General features: G+C 43.6%; 1 protein-coding gene across 1 annotated transcript in view; it reads right to left on the minus strand.

The window, feature by feature from the left end:
• The window catches only part of LOC109931915 (CD2-associated protein-like), a 99,779-nt gene that overhangs the window by 68,062 nt on the left and 13,667 nt on the right, over positions 1-18,050 (minus strand). The window contains 1 exon segment of the mRNA XM_048612959.1: positions 12,434-12,494. Coding sequence (XP_048468916.1) covers positions 12,434-12,494 — 61 coding nt within the window.

Below are 18,050 nucleotides of genomic sequence, written 5' to 3' on the forward strand. Positions count from 1 at the left end.
TGCACTGGGCTCTATCTCGCTCCTGCACTGGGCTTGATCTCTCTCCTGCACTGGGATCGATCTCTACCAGCCACCTCGCCACATGCCACCAGCGACCTGCAAATCTAACGCCTCCAAAAAGACTGTGTCTTCACCTGCTGAGGCCCTATGCTCTGAATTAGAACATGTTACAACAGGAGGACATTCAGCCTATTGTCTCTCCTTAAACCTTTCTCCTCTCTGTGGGAGATAGTTACGTCACTTCCTGCCCCTCTGTAAAGTTGAAGGTGTAGACAAACAAACATTATTCCTGGGAATAATGATGGAGATGGAGAAAGGAAGGAAGCTGAAATATATTCAAAGGAAAACCATTTTCTCAGCCTTGTCCAGCGATATACTCCACAATCAGTCACAAAGCACACTGAATTATAAGGAACACATGCTGTTTAAACATTGCAGAGTCCAGTTTGTGTCGCGCACTGACAGTGAGTTAGTGCCAATGCAAGCCCCATCAAATCATCTCTGCTACAAAGTTGTTTGAGCAAGGATGATCAAAGTGAAGAGTGAGTACGTACAGTGGGGAAGCAAATAAATGTGAAACACAATCAGCAATCGTAGAGGGCCATTGATGAGTCTCTGCAGAATGGGCTTCAGAGTGCGGAGGGCAAAAGCAATGCTCTTTAGAAGTCCAACAAATAAGCAACAGATTTAGAGGCTTAGGAGAAACAGAGAGAGGGAAGAAGAAGAAGAAGGGAAGGCATTTATATAGCACCTGCATTACATCAATACATTCCAAAAGCTAATGAAGCAGAAGTTGAATATAATCTGGTATAAGGTATGAAACACGGCAGCCATTCTGTTGCGAAGTTGGGTCGAGTACTTGTGGACTGGAAGGCAGGATGTTAGAGTTTGGTGTTTGTAAAATATTGATGTTTATAGAATGATAGGGGGGAAAGCAGTGTGGGGTCCCTTTAAAAGATGATGTGCTTTTTCTAGGCTTGGAGGTTTGAAAAAGGTCTGTGGGCAGCTTGTGGGTTTGCAGGCGTGCACAGCACCTGATTGTAACAGTTGTATCAAAAGGCTGGATGGTTAGCAGGCCAAGACACAGTTTTATTTTGTTATCAAAGACAACAAGTTGTGATGTAGCCAATCAATTTAAACCAGGCACTTAGATAGCTTTCCTGCTCCTCTGATGCTGCTTGGCCTGCTGTGTTCATCCAGCTCTACATCTACTTAACTTAGATACTAAAACTGATTAAATTTAAATCTGATCGTTTTGACAATACAGGACCAACCTTACTTTAAGAAATTCATATGTCATCAAGAGTATAACGGATGGGGGCAGCTGCAAAATCGGCAGAGAGCGAACAGCCATCTGCTAAGATATCAGCTCTCTCACCTCTTAGAGAAAGCATCATCTAAGTAAAGGTACTGCGGCGCTCAACAGAGAAGACACAGAACATTCCAGAAGACATAACCTGGCTGTAATTTTGAGAGACTAAGTTCTAATTTTTTTAAATTTTGGTTTATATAAGTGGGACTTGTATTGATTGGAACAGCATACCATTAGAATTTTGTTTTATTCGGGAATAGTTAGTAGTTGGAGGGAAACTGTTTGGTTTGTTAATAGTTCAGTTAATTTGTTCATTATTAGAGTTAGATAAATAAATTGTTGCTTGTTGATTATAAAGTGGGTGTCAGGAGTTTATTTCATTTAACCACACTTTTATAACAGATAGGGGTGAGAGGCAGGTTATACCACTTCTTACTGCTTTTAACAGATTATAGGGTGAGGTGAGCCTCTCTGGGCGTTTCAGTTTTAGTTATCAGAGAGGTGGGGGGTGGGGTGGGGGGGCAACTTCCGGTTTATAACAATTCTGTGCCTAGCAAGATCCCATGAGCAGCAATGGTTAGATAATCCACTTGATATTGGTTGAAGGATAAAAATTGGCCAGGGCACTGAGGAGAACATTTGATATTGAGGAGTTATTCAGGGGAGGGCTGGCTGGAGGGAGACAGAGTCTCATTTTAATGGTGTGTCCAACAACATAGTGTTCCCTTGGACTGAAAACAAAAAATGCTGGAGATCACAGTGGATCAGGCAGGATCAGTGGACAGAGAGCAAGCTAACATTCTGAGTCTAGATAACTATTCCCTCGGTCCCACACTGGTGTAAATCTTTATTTAATTCTCTGGTGCAAGTCCTATGAGCTTATGACGCAGAGGTTGAGAGCCCTAGCAACAACTAACCTGATGTGCAAAACAGGTTAGTACAGTCTGAACTGCCAACTTTCATGCAATTTAGAATGAGATTTACCCCTTTCAGTTTTAAACCACTTCTACAATTGCTCCAATAGTTTGCACAGAGTGAAGCTGTCACCGTTTGACAAGGTTAGATTAAGAATCTCGGTGGCCTACGATAGGGTTACTCTAACACTTTTGGCGCCCCTCCACACTTTGCCCCAAAGTTTCCTCACAGAGTTTGATAGAGAATCAAAACAGAAAGTGTAGGAGAAACCCAGCAGGTCTGACAGCATCTGTGGAGAGAGAAACAGAGTTAACATTTTGAGTCTGATATGACCCTTCTTTGGAACCGGTGTGACCAGTCATATCAGACTCGAAACTTTACGTCTGTTTCTGCCAGGCCTGCTGAATTTTACCAGCATTCTGTGCTTCTCTTTCAGGTCTTCAGCATCCACAGTACGTTTAGATTTAGATTTAGATTTTATCGTCACGTGTACTCAAGTGCAGGAGTACGAGAGAAGTGTATCATGTCGCAACACGCAGCACCATCTTAGGTACAAAGGTACCTAGGTACAAAAATACTTAGGTATGAAGTAGTGAAAGAAACAAGGTCAAAAAGTTAAGCATTGCCTTCTTGGAAGAAGTAAAAAAATTAAAGAACTAGGGTAATAGTTAACATTAAAGTCCTTAATATAAACTAGAAAAATAAACGAATAAGGTTAAAAGTTCAACAGTCTTTCCTGAGTCCTCTGCTTAGCTTGCTCTCCGGGAGACTTCAGCTCTGTTCTCGACAGTGCCACAGATACTGGAGGGACTTCCCTCACCGCTCGCTCTTCTCCACGTTGGGCCACAATGCCATCGCCGCTGCGGATGCTACTGCTACCCCTGGAATATGCCCGGGTTCGCACGCTGAGAGACCGCCAAGGGCTGCCGAGAGACTGGGCCAAGAGATTGCTACGGGCAGGGCTGGGCCGGGAGGACACCTCGCTGGGTCCGTACAGAGACCAAGAGTGAAGAAAAGGAGAAAGAAAAAGGAAGAAACAATAAAAGAAAGAGAAAGAAACGGATGGATTGGACAAGCTCTGGCTGAGCATCCTACCCCACTGCCATTTTGGAACATCTTTGCTTTGATCTTAATGTTTGCCAGGGAGACTACTGTTGCACTGTGCCCTTGACATGAGAAACTGGGGTTTTAAGAATATTTATGACGACTGTTTGCAGAAACCAGGCCTTATTCCTTTGCATTTAGAAGTTTGTGGGGTGATCTTATGATGATGCTTAAAATATCAGCACGGTGGCACAGTGGTTAGCACTGCTGCCTCACAGGACCAGGGACCCGGGTTCGATTCTACCCTTGGGTGGCTGTCTGTGTGGAATTTGCACATTCTCCCTGTGTCTGCATGGGTTTCCTCACACCAGTCCAAAGATGTGCAGGTTAGGTGGATTGGCCATGGGAAATACAGGGATAGGTTGAGGGATGAGTCTCAGTGGGATGCTGTTCGGAGATTCAGTGTGGACTGGATGGGCTGACTGCCCCGTTTCTACACTGTAGGGATTCTATGATTCAGTTGGTTAGATTTGGAGAAACTGCTTTTACAACTGAGGAATCTTGAGCCAAAGGAAAGCCAGCTAAACAGGAGTAAAACCATGATCAAGACATTTGTTCAAGGGAAAGGGTGTTAGTGGAAGCTCTGCTCCTACTGTGTCTGGATGCAGGGAAACAATTGGGAACCTTGGAGACGGAGACAGAGACTGAAAAAGTTTTGTTGGGTAAGCAAATGAGGGATATAGAGCAGTAGTATGTAAATGAGTTGCGATATAGATTAGGCATGATCTGCTTCAGTAGCTTGAGGCTCGAGGATCTAAGATGTGTAGTACAGTACCTAATTTAATACTTGGGAATAAGCCTTTGAGTTAATCTGCACTGCATTGTGGGTCTGTTCATGTTATTTTTGTACAGGAATTTCACACGGTTGCACAAAGAATTCACACATGACTTTGACTCATTGGAAATCCTAATCTCAAATCTGAATCTGACCAATTGATTGATGTGACCAGGATGAATGACAGGAATGAAGCAGGACCTGAATTTCAAACTTGTCACAAAGCTCCAGCACTGGGCTTGAAATTAGTGCTTTCCAGTCAGTAAGACCGTTGAAATGTCAATAAAGTATACATCATAAAAGATGGAGATCACAAAAGAAACAAACAAGAAAGCATCTTTCAGTGTAACTTGACACTATCAAAAAGGGAGTTTCCACATGGTTACCATCTCTACAGTATTCCATTTGCTCTGGATTGACTTTGAGATATTGTTTTTGTTAATTAACCCAGAATGGCTGCTTCATAACTAAAGCAAGCAGCTCAATGAGGGCAGTTTTGAATAGGAGTGTCTTTAATTTCTGCTTCGCCTGCATATCATCAAGATGTGGTAGATGGACTTGTTGACAGTATTATCAAACAGCACTTCCATTGTAACGACCAGCTCACTTTCAGCTCCACCAGGGCCACTCAAATCCTGACCTCATCACAGACTTGATTCAAACATGGACAAAAGACTGAATTCCGGAGGTGAGGTGAGAGTGATTGCTCTTGACTTCACAGCTACATTCGACTGAGTGTGGCATCAAGGAGCTCCACCAAGACTGGAGTCAATGGAAATCAGGGGGATAATTCTGTCCTGGTTGGAGTCATACCAAGAAGCATTTAGAAGTGTACTTATTATGCCAAGGCATACAAGGCTATGGGCCTAGTGTTGAGAAATGGGATTAGAATATTTAGATGGTTGTTTTTGACCAGCATGGACAAGATGGGTTGAAGGGCCTTTTCTTGTGTTTAAATCTCTATGACTCTAAATGAAATGGTTGTGGCTGTTTGATGTCAGTTATCTCAGCTCCAGGATATCTCTGTGGGAGTTCCTCAGCTTATGTCCTAGGCCCCACCATCTTCAGCTGCTTCCCTCCACCATAAGGTCAGAATTGGGGATGTTCACTGATGATTGCACAATGTTCAGCACCATTCCCGACTCCTCAGATACTGAAGCAGTCCATGTTCAAACGTAACAAGATCTGGACAATATCCAGGCTTGGGCTGACAAGTGGCAAGTGACATTAGTGCCACACAAATGCCAGGCTATGACCATCTCCAATTCGAGAGACTGTAACCACTGGCTTGTCACATTTTAATGGCATTACCATTACTGAATTCCCCACAATCAACATTCTGGTACTTACCACCACTTGTTCAAAGGCAGTTAGAGATAGGCAATTATTGATGGCCTGGCCAGTGACATCTACGTTCCATAAATAAATACAAAATATTTCAGACCAAAGAAGTGACTGTGACTGACTGTGATGGTGCAATGAAATGTAACACCAATATGCACAGAGCCAGGTTCCACAATGTGATAACAACCAGATCAGCTGTTTAAGTGTTCTTATTTGAAAGATGAATGTGCACACCATACAAATTATTGAGAAGTGAAGAACTGCTCTTCTCTTTTCCAAATAATGCAATGGGATGCAATACTGCCACTTCAAATGGTGAGGCTGCAGCTTTAGAGACAGAACCTCTACTTACCCAAAAGACATCACAACACTGCAGCAGTGCAACTTGTGTTCAAGGCACTGGAACAGGATTGGAACCCGTGGCATATACCTCAGAGGCCAGAATGCTATAAACTCTACCATGGCTGACCTGAATTGTAGAGACATCCTGTTATCTGTCAGACTATGTCCATTGAAATTCACAGAAACTATAGGAGGGGCAAATTCTAACATCCATGGTCACTCTTTTAAGACCAATTGGCCCATTTCTGATATTCCCCAGCACACAAAACCGGGCATGGTGGTTTAAAATGTTCTTTCATATACTATGCAGATATTGGCTGCTCTGACACTCAGTTTCCTGAGTGGTTGGTTAGGGAAATGTTGGTTTTTATAACTGCGTGGCTTACTTCACTTCGGGTGAAAAGTGCGGAACCTGTTATAAAAACTCATCACAGAATTATTGCAAGAAAGAGGAGGCCATTCAGCCCATTGTGGCTGCACTGGTACTATTCCCTGGCGCCAATCTGCTGTCCTTTCCCTATATCCTTTACCATCATTTCTATCCAAATAACCATCCAATGCCTGTTTTGAATGCCTCAACCACATTTCCAGGCAGTGCATTCCAGATCCTAACCACGCTCTGTGCGCACGAGTTTTTCTTCATATCACTCTCACTTCGTTTACACATCACCTTAAATCTACACTCTCTCGTTATTTTGTCTTTAATGAACAGGAGCAGCTTCTCCCCATCTACTTGATCCAGCCAGCTCCTGATTTTGAAAACCTCTGTCAAATCTTCTCTCAGCTTCTTCTTTCTGAGGAGAACAGTCTTAAGTTCTTTGATCTGTTCTCACAGCTGAAACTTCTCTTTCCTGGAATCATTCTTGCAGACTGCTTTTGCAAGGATGTACGAGGCAAGTTTTTTACACAGAGGGTGGTGGGTGCGTGGAACTCGCTGCCAGGAGAGGTAGTGGAAGCAGATATCGTAGTGACTTTTAAAGGGCATCTTGACAAATACATGAATAGGATGGGAATAGAGGGATACGGTCCCCAGAAGGGTAGGGGGTTTTAGTTGTGACGGGCAGCATGTTGATGCAGGCTTGGAGGGCCGAAGGGCCTGTTCCTGTGCTGTAATTTTCTTTGTTCTTTTGTTCTAGAAAGAAAACTTTACACGCTGAGAGAGTGTTGGTCTTTATTTCAAAGAGGTGGAAGCTCTATTGCAGTGACAGAAAACTCTGATCGGGAATACTGTGCTTAAATCTGAGTGATGGCTCTCAATAAGGTTATGTCGGTTTGAGAGCCGGCACAGTACAGATCCACCAGACTGGCACCAGGAGCTACAAAGGGTTAAATTAAGAAGCTAGCTTGCTTAGACTAGTGCTGTATTTCCTTGAATATGGAAGATCGAGGGATAAACTTGAGGTGTTTAAGATGATTAAGGGATTTAACAGGCAAGTTGAAGCAAAATTGTTTCCTCCTGTGAGGAGTCCAGAGCAAAGGCAACATAGCCTTAAAATTAATAATTATCTTATTGAAACATATAAGCTCCTTAGGGGTCTTGAGAGGACAAATGCAGAGAGGTTGTTTCCCCATCTGAGAGTCTAGGATCAGAGAGCATAATTTCTGATGTGGAGGTGCCGGTGTTGGACTGGGAAGGACAAGGTCAGAAATCACATGACACCAGGTTATAGCCCAACAGGTTTATTTGAAAGCACAAGGTTTTGGAGCGTAGCCTCTTTGTCAGGTGAAGTGAGAGAGAAGCACACACAGAATTTATAGGCAGAGGGAAAACATTTGTATACAAATGCAAATGGTGTGAGTGGAGTGCCTGCAGGAGTTGATGAAGAGGCTCCAAAGTCCTGCAACCCAAAGGAAACATTTCTGTTCATTGTATCTCATTGTACCTCGTTGTATCACTGTGAAGGGTCTTAGAGCATTTTAGGTCCTACATAAATGGCGTTTCAGTACAAAAATAAGTGGTAATGTAAAAGCAGCTTAAAAGGATCAGACCGATTGAAAGACTTATAATCTCTTAATTCATCCGAACTATGGCCCAACTCTCGCTGAACCAACTTAAGAGAAACAAAACAGAAAGGTACATGTGGATTTAATTCAACCATTCTACCATTGGTTATCTGTTATTTGGAACATTGGAACACAGCAGTCTTTACTGCCAAATTCACCACGCCCAACCTCAAATAGCATGCACAAGGTCTGTTGGCATGTTAGACTTAAAAATGCAGGTTGAATTTTAATCTAAGACCATGCCTGCCTCTTCAGGTTGGTGTGAGAGATCCCTTCAGAGTGTTTAAAAGAAGATTGGGCAGGTTACAGGTTGCGGGTTCAATGTACCTCCTTTGACCAATGCCATAGGAAACAGAGAAACTACTTCTTCATTATGGGATAATGGGGTTCACAAAATATCTGTTTATGTACCATTTCATTTTAAAGTTGTGGATTTGGATGCTCCTGCGATGTTAATATGTCCTATCTTTCTCTTTTTTGTTCATATTCATTCAAAGTTACGCATTTAATGCCCATCCCTAGTTGCCCCAAAAGGGCAGTAATGAACCTTGCTTATGGCCTGTGACAGTGGATTGAAATAACTGAATAACTTGCTGGGCAACTAACAGTCAATCACACTGACTGAGACTGAAGATCAGATCAGGAAAGGTTGGTTGGTTTCCTAAAAGGATAGTAGTAATGGAATTGAAGTCAAATTATTGTCCTGGTTAGGAGCTTGGCTGAGGAGCAAGAAACAGAGAGTAGGGATAATGTGCAGGAAATTTAAATGGCAGGATGGGACTAATTAAGCTTTTTTGTCCATGCTTGAACCAAGGCTGTAATGAGGTCAAGACCTGAGTGGCCCTGGTGGAACCCAAACTGGGCATCGCTGAGCAGGTTATTGCTGAGTAGGTGCTGCTTGATCGCACTGTTACTGACACCTTGCATCACTTTTCTGATGATTGAGAATAGACTGATTTTATGGTATTGGCTGGGGTGGATTTGTCCTGGGCAATTTTCCACATTATTTTCCACACTGGTAAATACCAGCATTGTAACTATACTGGAACAGCTTGGCTAGGGGAGTGGCAGTTATTGGAGCACGTCTTCAGTATTATTACTAGAATGTTGTCACAGCCCATAGCCTTTGCAACATCCAGTGTCTCCAACCATTTCTTGATATCACGTGGAATGAATCGAATTGGCTGAAGGTTGGTAACTGTAACGCTGGGGAGCACTGGGGGAGCCTGAGATGGATCATCCACTCGGCACTTCTGGCTGAAGATTGCTGCAAAAGCTTCAGCCTTATCTTTTGCACTGTTGTGCTGGGCTCTTCCATCATTGAGGATGGGGATATTTGTGGAGCCTCCTCCTCCAGTGAGTTGTTTAATTGTCCACCACCATTCACGACTGGACGTGGCAGGAGTGCAGAGCTTAGATCAAATTTCTTGGCTGTGGGATCGCTTAGCTCTATCAATCCCTTGCTGCTTATATTGTTTGGAACATGAGTAGTCCAGTTTAGTAGTTTCACCAGGTTGATACCTCACTTCAGGTATACCTGGTGCTCCTGGCATACCCTCCTGCACTCTCCCTTGAACCAGGGTTGATCCCCTGACTTGATGGTAATGGTTGAGTGCGGGATATACCGGGCCATGAGGTTACAGATTGTGCTGGAGTACAATTCTGCTGCTGTTAATGGCCCACAGCGCCTCATGGATGCCCAGTCTTGAGTTGCTAGATCTGTGCAAAGTCTGTCCCATTTAGCACGGTGATAGTGTCACACAACACGATAGAAGTTATTCTCAATGTGAAGGCGGGACTTCATCTCCACAAGGACTGTGCGATGGTCACTCTTACCAATACTGTCATGGGCAGATGCAACTGCAGCTGGCAGATTGGTAAGGAGGAGGTCAAGTATGTTTTTCCCTCTTGTTGGTTCCCTCACCACCTGCTGCAGACCCTTTCTAGCAGCTGTATCCTTTAGGGCCTGACCAGTTCAATCTGTAATACTGCTGCCCAGCCACTCTTACTGGTGGGCATTGAAATCCATGCCCAGAGTACATTTTATGTCCTTTTGTGAACATCACTGGTTAGACTAGCCTGTATTTCCCATCTCTGACTGCCCAGAGAGCAGTTAAGAGCCATCCACATTGCTATGGATCCAGAGTTAGTGTCAGTATCAGTGGACTGTAATCAGGGGTCTGGGTTAAGCCAGACATCTGGCTGACTGAGTAACCGTGAAAGTTACCCTCATTGAATAAAATCCTGTTCCCAAAAGAGGCTTGTGTTCAAAATCAAAATGTTCTAAGCACCACAAACGATAATTGTTGCAAATTAAAACCCTGACCATGATCAGAAAACACTTGCATAAAAACTTAATAGCAATCAGAACATATAGTAGCTTGTATTTAGCCCAGCTCAGTGTAGAGACACTACAGCTCAAGGGAATGATTCCAGCACTATAAGGTGTTTAATTATACAGACAGATCCCATAGACTAGATTATCTTGAGCACAGAACATTGACAATGCAAACATATCAGCAGGATACGACTTGCAGTGTTCCCCAGGATTCTGTACTGAACATTTCCCTGCTCTTTGACTTAGATGGACAGCCATAGATCTCAGTTTGCTGGTGATATTAAGTTAGGTGTCAGGGAAAATGTACGGCGGGAACAGAAAACTGCAAAAGGAAATTGATAGATTAGATGAGTTGCAAACAACTGTGGCCGTTGGAGTTTAGTGTGGAAAATGTATGGCCGTACCATTTGGGCCTAACTTCTGTGGTAAGAAAGCTGGGATATATGAATGAGCAGAGAGATTTAGGTGCACAATATTCACTACAACCTACAGGGCAGGTACAAATAGTAATTTTAAAGGCCAATGGTATGTCAGCCTTTTTTAAGAGTTGTAAAATACAAAGGGATGGGGGTAATGTTACAAACAGCTTTATGGAGATCTGGTTAGATCACATCTGGAGGTCTGCAATCAGTGCTGGGAGTCGTAAATCAAAAAGAATAGATTGGTTTCAGAGACGGTGCAGTGTAAATTCAATTCAAAAACACTACAAAGGTTAACTTATTTGGCATATAAAGGCAGGTTTCATGGACTTGATTATAGAGGATTAAGGAATGATATAATTGAGACCTTTCAAGGAGAGAGAGGGAGAGTCTAAGATTAAGGGGGATAATCTTAAAATCAGATCGAAATGGCAATGGGAGTGGAGAGCAGGAAATATTTCTTCACACAAAGGGTAGTGGAAATCTGGAGCTCTTCCAACTGATTTTTTTTTATTAGACTAACATAAAAATGGTTAAAAGAGCTATGGTGGGGAGATGGAACTAGGGCGTGGATTAGCCATGATCTCATTGAAAAGTGAACAGTGCAGGCTTGAAGGGCTGAATGGCTTCCTCATGTTCCTGTATTGTGGAGTCGCAGATAGACAGGGCAGTGAAGAAAGCATTTGGTATGCTTGCCTTTAATCGTCAGTGCATTGACTATAGGAGTTGGTAGGTCATATTATGGTTGTGTAGGACATTGGTCAGACCACTTTTGGAATACTGCGTTTAAATCTGGTCTCCCTGCTAAAGGAAATATGTTGTTAAACTTGAAAGAATTCAGAAATATGTTGCTAGGGTTGGAGTGTTTGAGCTATAGGGAGAGGCTGAATAGGCTGGGGCTATTTTCCTTGGAGGGTCGGAGGCTGAGGGGTGACCTTACAGAGGTTTATAAAATCATGAGGGGCATAGATAGGGTGAATAGCCAAGGTCTTTTTTCTAGGGTAGGGGAGTCCAAAACTAGAGGGGATAGGTTTAAGGTGAGAGGGGGAGGATTTCAAAGGGACCTCAGGGACAATACTTTTATTGAGAGGGCGGTGTGTGTATGGAATGAGCTGTCAGAGGAAGTGGTGGAGGCAGGTACAATTACAACATTTAAAAGGCACCCAGATGGGTATGTAACAGGAAGGGGTTAGAGGGATATGGGCCAAATGCTGGCAAATCGAATTAGATTAATTTAGGATATCTGGTCGGCATGTACAAGTTGGGCTGAAGGGTCTGTTTCCATGCCGTATGACTCTGTGACTTGATGACTTTATTCTTTCTCAAAACAATTTACAGAATTCTATAAAGTTTTAACTCATGTCTTTCACTGGACTGAAAGATCTTCTTTTGGAACAGCTTTTCATTGAGCTATGTGGAGTTTGCTACAATGTCAAATTGGCATAAGGATCTGATAGTCCTCATGAAAATGTATCTTTTCCATTGTGTCTAATGATGTGGAAATTTTATTTATTATTAAGATTTAAGAATGTTTAAGATTTTGGATTTTCAAAAAGGTTTTCAATTTTTCAAATTTATTAATGGGGTATGGGCATCACTGTTTGAGAAAGTGGTGATAAACTGCCTTCTTAAAGTTGCTTAGGACATAGGCACACTCACAGTGCTGTTAGGAAGGAGTTCAAGGCTTTTGACCCAGCAGATGGGGATAAGACAGGAAGGCTGTGTTGAGATCAATGTTAGCTTTGATCCTAGTAAATGCTGGAGCTAGCTCGAAGGATTGTATGTCCTACCCCTGCTCCTCTTTCAGACAATCTTACCAACTCATAAATGATGACTTCTCGGAACTTGCCATTAAACACTGAATAAGAGACTGTACTTACTTCTGCGGATTGAACGGGGCTGTGTACGGTTTTCACATTCAACAGCTTGAGATGCCACTTTCTGTAAAACACAAACTTGGTTTGTACTGAACACTCTCCACTGCTGATATTCTGAATATTTTAATTGCATGTTTCCAACTCCCACTTTTACCGCAAAAATCTCCACTGGTAAGTAATTAGTCTGCAACGGAGGGTACCGATATTTATATACCTTTTTTAAATTTGGCCATGGGATGTAGACATCACTGGCAAAACCAGTATTTATTGCCCATCTTTAATTACCCTTGAGAAGGTGGTAGTGAGTTGCCTTTTTGAACCACTGCAGTCATTGGGTTGTTGAAACACCCAAAATGTTGGCAGGGAGCAAGTTCCAGGATCTGGACACAGTTTCAGTGAGGAAATGGCATTATACTTACAAGGGAGGTTGGTGTGTACGTGACTTTTGGGAGAGTGGGGAGGGGAGCAGACATGAAGGTACATCTGTTTAAATCTGCTACCCTAGTCAGGACAGCATGGTGGCTCAGTGGTTAGCACTGCTGCCTCACAGCACCAGGGACCCAGGTTCAATTCCAGCCTTGGGTGACTGTCTGTGTGGAGTTTACACATTCTCCCTGTGTCTGTGTTGGTTTCCTCTGGGTGCTCCAGTTTCCTCCCACAGTCTGAAGATGTGCAAGTTAGGGTGGATTAGCCATGCTAAATTACCCATAGTGTGCAGGCTGAGTGGGTTAGCCATGGGAAATGTGTGGTTACAGGGATAGGGTAGGGCTAGGTGGAACATTCTTTGGAAGGTTGATGTTGGGCTGAAAGGCCTGTCCCCCACACTTTAGGGGTGCTATGATTCTGGTGGTATAAATCATGGCTGCTGTTGACAAAAGACTAGGGAGTTCCTGTATAGATGGTACACACTATTGGCTGGTGGGTGTGAATGTTTTTATGATGACCATCATTCACTATAATTGAATGTAACTCTTTCTTGTTTTTCTCTTTTCATTAAAAAAGTATCCCTTGTTGAGTTTAAGAATCTTCACCAGGTGAAGATTCACTAAGACAACAGAAAAATTGGATTATCAGCTTTGGGAAGCCTTTTCGAGAATGTTGTCATGTCCTCTACCTGTGTGCAACTTGACCTAAAACCATTGCAAATGACTTAAACAGAAAGTTATGCTGATACATTTAATAGTGGAATGAGTGATAGTTTCTTAGTAAATTAAATATCCTGTGATAGGAAGAGAGTTAAACTGTGGCTATGAATGCACCTAAGAATATGTGTGCAGTTTGAAGAGGCTTTCTGAGCCAGTACAACCAGCAAAATCTCAGAATTCTGACTGGGGTTGGGACCTGTTTTGAAGCCAGGGTTCGATCCAGCAAATTGCATATTAAATTGGCAAAAAAATCCTTACTGGAAACATGAAACAGTTCGTTTTATGCACATCTTGCTTAGATTTAAAGTTCTCCAGTCTTTTGCATCATTGAATTATTCTCACAATGCATTGATTCCAAGAGAAATAACTGGGTTGACTGATTGCACATAAAATATGATGCCTCGAAAATACACATCCAGCGTCTGAAGGACTTTCAGACAGAAGCCCATCTCCCCTTGCAGCTCTAGCAAAACCCAAGAAGCTTAACATCACCCAACACAACGCAGCCAGATTGGTTGGCACCTCATCTACCAACATTCCCAGCATTGCACAGTGGCAGCCATGACAGCTCCATCTACAAGGTGCACTGCAGCAATTCACCACAGCACCTTCAACAACATGTTCCAAACACACTGACACTCCCACCTCAAAGGACAAGTGCAGCAGAACTTTCTTCGATTCATTCACAGGATGAGGGTATCGCTGACCAGGCCAGCATTTATTGCCTTAATTGCCCCAGAGGGCAGTTAAGAGTCAACCACGTTGCTGTGGGTCTGGAGTCACATGTAGGCCAGCCTGGGTAAGGATGGCAGTTTCCTTCTCTGAAGGACTCAAACTGACTGCAGTGGTTCAAGAAGGCAGCTCACCACCATCTTCTCAAGGCTATTTAAGGATGGGCAATAAACGCTGACCCAGCCAGAAGTGTCCACATCCCATTAATAAACAAATACAAACCAACTAAACTCTGCTAATGATCGAGCTGTACTTGATGTAGTGATTGTAATGAGGTCAACCCAGGTGGTCCTCATAGAATATGAGTTCCTTGACTGGGGCTGTTAATCTGGTCCAATCAGAGATCCCTGGCTGACGGATATAACCAGGAGTGTCAGAGGTTCTGCTCACTCTGAGAGCTGGCTCTGAGGGAGCTGGATCAATGACAAGGACTTTCCACGTGTAAATAAAGGATGACTTAGTGACGGGATATGAACCTCAGTGGAGTTATTTCAGTGGCGACGAGAGTGAGATTAATGATATAACCATGCAAAAGTGCCTACTAGCTGAAGCCTAGTTGGACTTCAAACAAGCACAACAACTAGCTTTATCATTGGAAAATGCAGCGCGTGAGGCATATGAGTTGTAGGGCATTCTAACGGAAGCGGATACCCTCGCCAGGCTGACTGAGCTTGGGGAACACTATTTGAGTGAAGGCAATTGCATAGCCTCTCTCAGGACATATCCTGATCAGAGGGACTCTGGGTCAGCCCACAGCAAAACCCCAAAACAAAGCCAAGCCTTGGCCAAATGGTTAAAACTTTCTTCAGGATCCGGCCTGGCAAACCATTGTAGTTGTTGCCGAAATGCAGTATCGAGACAGAAAAAGAGTCCCATTAGACCTAAATTAAGTAAAAGAATTCCTAGGCCGGTATCCAAGAGTGTGCACACCCTGGAAAATCCACCTACATCTGGGTTGGAACAGTGAAATTGCTCAGCGACATCCAAACTAGCACCAATCAACATGAACATCTGGCTAAATAGTCTCCCGATTCTAATGGGGGTCGATACTGGTGTGGCCATTTCAGTGATCACAGAACCAGTTTTTAACAAAATTCATTCTGGACTTCAACCCTTAAGTTTGCACAATAACTCAGCTAGACTGAACCTATACCAGGGAACCTCTACATATTAAGGGTACAACTTCAGTTCCAACCTCTTAAGAGAAGCAGCTGGTTCAGTTTGACTGTAGTAAAAGGCTCGGGCCCAAGCCAAATAGGGCGAAATTGGTTGAGAAAGATTCACTGAGATTGGCTTAACATATTTTGCTTAGAAAATGGTGGCCTGAGTGAAGTTCTAATTAAATACCTGAAAGTTTATCAGGAAGGTCTAGAGACTAACAAAGGAGGCAAAGCCACCTTGCATGTTGACCAGGAAGCAATGCCGTGATTCTGCAAGGCCTGCCCAGTGCCATTTGCTTTACGGGCAAAGGTAGAGGCAGAAATTAGAAGGATGGAAAGCGAAGGAATCTTCAAACCAGTGCAGTTTGCAGAATGGTCACCAGCGGTCGTACCAATTGTGAGTCTGATGGCTCGGTTCGCCTTTGGGGGGATTTTACACCAAAGGGAAACTGCTGGATAAATACCCAATCCCTCACACAGAGCATTTATACACAAAGCTGGCACGGGGGCTGTCCTTTATGAAGCTGGACATGAGCCAGGTGTACTTGCAGTTGTGGTGGGGTGTGGATTCCCAGAAGTATGCTCCAATTAATACCCCTAAGGGTTTGTACCAATATAACAGGCTGCCATTTGGGGTATTGTCAGCCTGTGCCATTTTTCAGCAGACATGGAGAACATTTTACAAGGTCTACCCCAGGTCGCTATTTATCTGGATGACGTGCTAATAACAGGGAAAACCAATAAGGAACACTGAGAGAATTTGGACATAGTCCTTAGATATTTCTCCCAGATGGACGGGTATATGCCTGAAAAGGAGAAAATGTGTTCCAGGCATCCCAAGTGATCTACATTGGCTGCAGAGTCGACAAGACTGGATTACACCCATTGGAAGATAAAATGAGAGCAATCAAAAGGTGCCTGGGTCCCACATCAGTCCTGGAGCTTAGGTCGTTCCTTGGGCTGGTGAATTATTACGAAAAGCTCATACATAACCTGGCCTCCATCCTGGCACCTTTTTATCAACTCTTTTCAATTAAAAAAAGGGTCAGACTTGGAAATGGTCATGTAAACAAGCAATAGCTTTCAGGGAAGTGAAGAAACAGCTACCATCCTCTAAGGTGTTGGCACACTATGATCCCAAGTGTGAACATGCAATGCCTCTCCGTATGGCATCGGGGTAGTATTAGTGCTTAGGTAGCCCAATGGAGAGGAATGCCCAATAACATATACATCCAGGAGTTGGGCTATAGCAGAATATAAATAGACCCAGATAAAGAAGGAAGGTTTGGCGGTCATATTTGGAGTCAGGAAGTTTCACCAATATCTTTATGGATGTAAACTTGTAATAATAATGGACCACAAATCCCTGCCAGGTTTACTTAAAGAGGACAAGTCAGTGGCATTCATAGCTTCAGGCTGAATTCAGCAGCGGGCTCTAATACTAAGTGTGTATGATTACAATTTGGAACACCATCCAGGAGGCAAAGTGGCAAATGCGGATGCATTGAGCCATCTCCTGCTGGCAGATACACCCCCTGGTCTTACCGCCACGGGAAAAGTCCATAATGATTTTAAATTTCCTGAACACACTTCCAGTCACGACTGACAATATCAAACTTTGGAGGCTGAATGATCCCGTCTTGGCCAAAGTGAAACAGCTGGTGGCGATGGGGGAAACCAAAGGGCCATCACAACCAGAACGAAACCCTTTTGGACCCAGACAGACCGGATCATAGTTGAGGATGACATATTATTGTGGGGAGCAGGAATGATTGTCCTGAATAAAGGTCGCTGCCAGATACTGGATGAACTCCACCAGGGCCATCCAGGAGTTTCCAAAATGAAGATGTGGATGAGAAGTTATGCCTGGTGGCCAGGATTGGATGTAGACATAGCTGCAATGGTGGGGCAGTGCCCAGACTGCCAACATGGACAAAAATTACCGCTAGCAGCTCCCCCACATCTATGGGAATGGCTGGGTAAATCCTGGACTCTGTTAGGACTATGCAGGTCCTTTCATGGGCTCAATATTCTTGGTCATTGTGGGCGCCCAGTCAAAATGGCCCAGCCTAGTGTCAGAGGTTCTGTTCAAACTGAGGAAGCTGGAGCAGTGTCAAGTACTATGTACAGGTAAATAAAGGCTGACTTGGGGATGGGATACTGGCCTCTGTGGAGTTATTTCGCTTGGATTACCATTCTGGTTGGATACATCGCTGGAGGTTTGATGACAAGATTTCCTCCTCACAAACACCTTCCTGCAGCCCCGTCAAACTTGTTTCCCCCTCCAACTGCCATATTGCTTTCACACTCAATCGAAGTGTGTAAAGGGACAGGAAATAAAAACACATCATCCGTTGTAATACTTCTATCCTTTTTCTCCCAAGTTGCTCACCACGCAGATTTATCTTTGGTTCCTGGAGAGTTGAAGACAATGGTGGAGGTTTGGTAACAGTAGCCTATTCCGTGAGAGTGAGACCCACAGAGTGAAACCCCCAAGATGCTCTGGCCAGAATCAGGATGGTGTTTCTATGCTTCAGTCAGCTTAGAGGGAGAGGACAACATGTGTGTCTGTGTGTGCGTGTG

The sequence above is a fragment of the Rhincodon typus genome, chromosome 27, assembly GCF_021869965.1.
Source record: "Rhincodon typus isolate 14 chromosome 27, sRhiTyp1.1, whole genome shotgun sequence".
NCBI lineage: Eukaryota > Metazoa > Chordata > Chondrichthyes > Orectolobiformes > Rhincodontidae > Rhincodon > Rhincodon typus.